Source organism: Mus pahari, chromosome 4 (genome assembly GCF_900095145.1).
Source record: "Mus pahari chromosome 4, PAHARI_EIJ_v1.1, whole genome shotgun sequence".
Classification (NCBI taxonomy): domain Eukaryota; kingdom Metazoa; phylum Chordata; class Mammalia; order Rodentia; family Muridae; genus Mus; species Mus pahari.
This window is the reverse complement of record NC_034593.1, coordinates 122,541,565-122,548,101: the sequence shown is the minus strand read 5'-3', so window position 1 is coordinate 122,548,101 and position 6,537 is coordinate 122,541,565. Positions and strand designations below refer to the sequence as shown.

The 6,537-nt window shown below is 36.1% G+C and overlaps 1 protein-coding gene across 1 annotated transcript in view; it reads right to left on the bottom strand.

The window, feature by feature from the left end:
- Window positions 1–6,537, bottom strand: part of Tacr3 (tachykinin receptor 3) — an 84,048-nt gene that overhangs the window by 47,232 nt on the left and 30,279 nt on the right. The window contains exon 3 of the mRNA XM_021196616.1: window positions 5,062–5,212. Within this exon, the coding sequence (XP_021052275.1) occupies window positions 5,062–5,212 (151 nt within the window). The remainder of the gene's footprint in view (window positions 1–5,061; window positions 5,213–6,537) is intronic.

Here is a 6,537-nt window from a genome sequence, read left to right as displayed (position 1 = left end):
TATATATATATATATATATATATATATATATATATATATATACATACATACATACATACATGTATATATGGTTATGTATATTTAAAAGTAAGACACACAGGTATTTAACAGCAGATATATTATGATTAAAAATAATAGAGGATATCACTACAATTTTCAGAGTCCCATGGGCAATGACAAAGGTGAAAATACACTCAGAAAACCATGACTACCATGAAAAACAATAGTAAGAATAACAATACAAACATTTTCACAAACTTTCGGGCAAAATGAGTAATGTGCTGTGAAGGCTTACAAAAGCGACATAGGTATCACAAACTATCTCCCTTAAGACTTTATAAAAGTATTACTTCAGATTTAAATTTAATATCACAATAGTGTTCTGAATAGTCCACTTTTTTCAAAGAAGAACTTTGACAGGATTATTAACCAATTACTACTTAGGGTAAACAGAATAAAAATGTAGTCAAGCATTAGCAACTTTGGTAGATGTCTGATATTTATATTTTACATCTGGTTCAATCTATTTTCACTTAACATGCTGAGGTTCTCCACATATGTGTATATACATACACACACACACACACACACACACACACATATATATATATATATATATATGGATATATATATATATATATATGGACATATATATGAATTGACATACTTATATCCCATAGGTATGCAATATACAAAATTTTAAACCAGAATATTTACTGTAATTAGAGATATATTTAGTTATGTTATGAAATATATAAATTTCTTTGAAACTATAGAATGTACACAGGAAGGTTTATTAATGTGTTATGTTGCTCATATTTCTTCCATTAAAAACCAGTTTTTCACATGTGAATCAAATGTTTGAACAATAATACATATTGACTTTTAGTTCTCTTTAGTTTCTTTTTCCTTTGAATCTTTCTTTTATTTTTTGAGATTATAATATAATAACACAATTTCCTCCTTCCTGTTCCTTACTCCAAATTCCCATACACCCCTCCTTGCTCTCTTTCAAATTCATGGCCTTTCCCCCAATAATGGTTATTGTATGTGTGTGAATTCATATAATATTGCTAACTGTACACATAATAATTCCTAAATACATACACACACACACACACACACACACACACACACACACACATACATATATATATATATATATATATATATATATCCTGTTCAGTCTATATGATGTTACCTGTATGCATGTTTTCAGGGTTGGCCGTTTAGTGTGGGATATCAGTTAGTGTGCTCTTCCCTAGGGAGACTATTTCTCTTTCCGGGCGGAGGCCTCTTGGGCACTTCTCTCCGCTGAGCATGTCTAGTGCCTCGGTCCTTGAGAAGCTCATGTTTAGGCAACTGTGCCTGTGAGACTTTATGGATGCACCTTTTGTCTTACTACGCCCCTTAGTTCTTGTTAAATTCTATAGGCCCATAAAATACAGACAGCAATTTTCAGGTAGAACTCTATAATGCTCATGATGCGTCGCTTTGTATGAGGGGGCATTACTCCTTTTCCAAGGCTAATAACATCTCTTACCCAGGGCTGAATACAGCCAATGCTATTACTCCCAAAGTTCATATACTTAGGTAATACACTTGTAGAAGCTGAGAAGGGGTGATTAATCCCAATTTATCTAAAACTCTTATATCATTTGAAATATTGGACATATTAAGTCCTATAAATGTAAAAATACTATGTATTCACTATTCTTCAAAGGATTTAATAGAGCATAAATCTAAAGATTATGGGAGAAAGAGACGGAAAGAATGGCTGAGTCTTTCTTTTAACCTCTTGCTGTCTTTCTACTCTCTGTAGACCAGGCTGGAATTGATTTTGATGTCTTCTGATGTCAGTTTCTGAGTGCCGAGATAGAGGAGCCAACATGCCTGGCTAGCTCATTTTAAGTATATTTACGGTGGTGTATTTATTCTTTTTGTTTTGTTTTGTTTTCTAAAAAAAGAAAAAGGTTTATTTGTGTAGCCCTGGCTCTCCTGGAATTTGCCTTGTAGAACTGCATGGTCTTGAACTCACAGAGATCCACCTGCTTCTGCCTCCCAAGCGCTGGGACCAAAGGCATGCGCCACCACGCCCGGCTTAATGCGTTTATTCTTATACGAAGTTTTTAAAGATGTCAGCCAACCTCTGTCAATCATTTACTTTTAAATGACCTGAACAAAGTTGTTTGTGGAGTTGTTGTCCTGAGTGTCATGGCTGATTTGCACCACTATATCCAGTAGTTTGGTATTCTGTCTTAAGTCTAATTAGTATTACCAATGATGTATTTATTCTTTTGGAAACAGGCCATAACTAAAGAGAAAATCCAAGGCAAGATTTAAAGATATGATGACATGAAAAATATGAGTTTGTCATGCTGTATAGAGACACTGTATGGTATTTGACACTATACTAGGATATTTTCACACACACACACACACACACACACACACACAAATGAGATGGATATTTCAATCTGCTACATGATATTGAAAAGTTAGTATATATATGTATATTTATTCAACTATTATGTTTACGATAAAATAAAGTCAGTCAATATTTTTTTAAAACAAGAAGAAATGAAGAGATATCAATTCTTTAAAATTAAGGTAAACTGAGAATTGATGTGCAGACCCTGTTTGTTAGAATTGTGGATAAACTGTTAGGAACTCCAAGGTTGAGGTGACTGGCTATGAGATAGATGCCCATGGGCATCACGGCAGCTTACATTTTCTGTCAGTACAACCTCTGGGAGAAAGAGAAACAGATCAAAATGTTGAGTGTCCTCTTCTCTGACGTAATCTAGGAAAGTCATGTTCCTGTGTGGGCTGTATTTCCACTCTGAAAGTGTAGGTAATGAATCCAAGGCACACTTGTGTCTTATTTTTACCAGTAATGGAAATGATTAAAAGAGACAAATTTCCTCTTGCTTTTGTTCTCAATGAGATGTTAAAAGATAAAAGAACAAAAAATTTTCATTTCTTCTTAGAGAAATATTACATGTCTATGAAAAAATAGTTAAAATGTGGAATAATAGACTTAGATTTCTTGAAATTTATCCTCTAACTTTCTATCTGTGACACATAGTGGTATCCCCAATAATCATTATCATAATTATAATCATAAAATGAAGATACATATAAGATGAACAGATTATTGAAGCATATCTTCTTTTAGGTTTTCCCCTCATGTTTTAAAGGTTTTATTTACAGGTAATTTTTAAGATGAAGTTGTGAAAACCATAAAATTTTATATATCATACCTGTATCTAGTCAGAAATAAATCATGCTTACTTCCTGTTTTTACATATAAAATTGTGGTATATAATAACTAAAAGTAAGTATTGTTTAGCATCATTTGTTATTATCAGGCAGAGGATGTGGTGTCAAAACAGAAACATTTGCTACATGATGTTTTAAAAAGTGGTTTGATCTTTAATGACAAAGTACTAGGCAAGATATTTTAAGATGATAACAAAAATGTAAAAGGACTCTCATATGGTAGGTAGTCCAGTAAATAAATTAAGCAGTCCTAAATGGAATAAATAACAGTGTCTGGCATGTTCATGAAATGATGCGAAAAGTCTGTTTCCTAGTAATTTTTGTTAGTATTTAAGGTGAATGGTCAGAAGTTTGTTTGTTTGTTTTTTTTTTTTTTTCATTCAGTGAATTGTGGAATACAACTGTACTGGCTGGTTTTGTGCCAACTTGACACAAGCTGGAGCTACCACAGAGAAAAGAGTTTCAGGTGAGGAAATGTGTCCATGAGATAAGGCATCTTTTCAATTAGCGATCAAGTGTGGGAGGACCCATTGTGGGTGGTGCCATCCCTGGGCTGGTAGTCCTGGGTTCTATAAAAAAGCAAGGTGAGCAAGCCAGGGGAAGCAAGCCAGTAAGAAACATTCCCTCATGGCCTCTGCATCAGCTCCTGCTTCTTGATCTGCTTGAGTCCAGTCCTGACTTCCTTTGGTGATGAATGGTGAAATGGAAGTGTAAGCCGAATAAACCCTTTCCTCCCCAACATGCTTCTTGATCATGATGTTTGTGCAGGAATAAAAACACTGACTAAGACTACTTATGGAATTTCTCATCTTTTAAACATATGTATATGCTTGCTGATGAATTTAAGGAACAAAAGAGAAAGGAGGGAAATAGAAGAGAAGGCAAAGGTAAAAGAGAGAGAGAGAGAGAGAGAGAGAGAGAGAGAGAGAGAGAGAGAGAGAGAGAGAGAGAGAGCAGTAGGAGAGGAATAGAGAGAAAAGGAGAAAGAAAGAGAAGGGGAAGCCGGGTGTGGTGGCACACGCCTTTAATCCCAGCACTTGGGAGGCAGAGGCAGGCGGATTTCTGAGTTCGAGGCCAGCCTGGTCTACAAAGTGAGTTCCAGGACAGCCAGAGGTATACAGAGAAACCCTGTCTCGGGGAGAAAAAAAAGAAAGAAAGAGAAGGGGAAGGACAGAGGGGGAGGAGAGCAAGAGAGAGGAGAAAGGGAGGGACAGAAAGAGGAGAAAGAGAGAGATGGGGAAGGATGGAGAGGGAGGAGAGAGAAAGGGAGATAGAAGAAGAGGGAGAAGTGGAGAGTGAGGGAGAGTAGACAAGGTGGTTGATAATAATCCCAACATTCTAACTTTCAGGGAGCCATGTTACTCAGGATAAAAGCAGCTTTGAGCAGATTTCAGAGTACAGCAGAGAGGCTCTGATAAAGCACTGTATAACACAGCCACACATGCAGAAATACAATCAGCTAGATTCCATGTCAGAGAAACTTTAAGAACTTCAGGTGAAGTAATTGAGAATGGGCAACAACATGGACTGACAAAACAGCTCATCCTTAAGGATATAACTGTTCTGCTGCAGTCAGACATTCACAGACCTTCCAAGGGCCGAGACTTGCCAGGGAGAACAAAGAGGTTATGTAGAGGAAAAGCCTTGTCAAACAAAGGAGGCATTTAGAACGTGAGATATGAGAACATATTTCTAACATCAGTCAGTGCCTTCCTCCTTGGAAGTGGCCTAGTCTGTATCAACTGGTGAGTTATGACGGTCAGTTATATGGGACAGTACCTTCCGTTTAGCCTTCAGCTGCTCATGGTACTTGTCACAAGTGTCTCCTGGGATCTCTCCTCCCCAGAGAGTAATTCCAACGATGGTATAGGTAACACCCATGATGAGCAATGGGAAACAGTACACCAGGATGATAACGATGATGTGGTACCTGCAGAGAAATACACACACATGCTGAAGAAACTTTTTGAATGAAATATACAGGACTTTGAATTTGTTGAACTATAAATCACAATACAAATGCCAGCTCTTATTTTCACCTTATGTCTATGTCTTCATTTCACACACCTATCAAATATCTTGTAAGCATTGTAACCAAGAGTCACGTGTCAAATGTTTTAGTTGCTCATTTCCAAACTGTATTTTATGAATAAAAATTTATAAATAAAGTCTTTTTTTAATTTATGTATATTCCATTCAGATAGAATCAAGGCTGAATATCCCTGCTGCTTGGTTCTTTGTTTAGTAATTGTTGAGCTGAACTATTCAACAGAATCCTGAAAGGTCAGGTTATATGATAGGGTAAGCCTGTCATGATGTGTATTTTATTCCACAACAGACTGTTATACTTATTCCTGTGACATCAGAAATTCGTAAAATATTTTTGTCTTCCTCATGAGAAAAATTAGGCACTATGGGCCATGATAGACATTCCTTTTGATTAAAAAAAAAAAAAAACAAGTAAAACATTAACCTGTATGTCTCTATGATCATAGTATATTTTCTTGCCTTATTACTTGGTGGATTACATACAAACAAAGCATCATCAGGCATGGTAAATAAACACACAGTTCTATAAATTGCCAAATTTGACTCCACCCTTTACCACCAAAATGGTAAGCTTGCCCTTAGGGAGAAGTGAGGGCATAACATATAATATCCTGGCCCATGTACAATTTTACAGAGTTTATGTGGTGTCTACTGCCTTTTGGAGGCTTTGAATTAATGAGTTTATACCCAAATATTTATCTTCTAACATAAATCCTAAACCTCCTTGTCTACCTTCTTCCTGGTAGCTAAGTACTGATTTTAAATTAATGATGAAGTGACTCAGGATGATACCATAGCACAGCTAAGATTATTTATAATAATAGGTAGGTAAAGCACAATTCAATAACCCTGCCTGCCTTACCTTTAGAAAGAGCTTTCTGTTTGGGTGAGAGAACCCAGAAGGAAAACTCCATAAAAGAAGGCACCTCTGAATGAATGACCAACTAGAAAACTGTGGAGAGAGGAATTTTGCAGGCCCAGAGGCAACTTTTCTTATCTTGAGTTCTAGCCCTCTTGAACAGCTTCTTCCTGACCCACCTCTGTGGCTGAACATTGTTTTACTGATAGGTAAAATGAGCTGGAATCTACTAACTTAGCAGACCACTGGCTTCCATTAGCCTAAAAGCTAAAAATAATTATACTAAAAAAAAAAAAAAAAAAAAAAAAAAAAGGTGTGTTCTTAGGGTGTGTCTATATTTCAGCCAG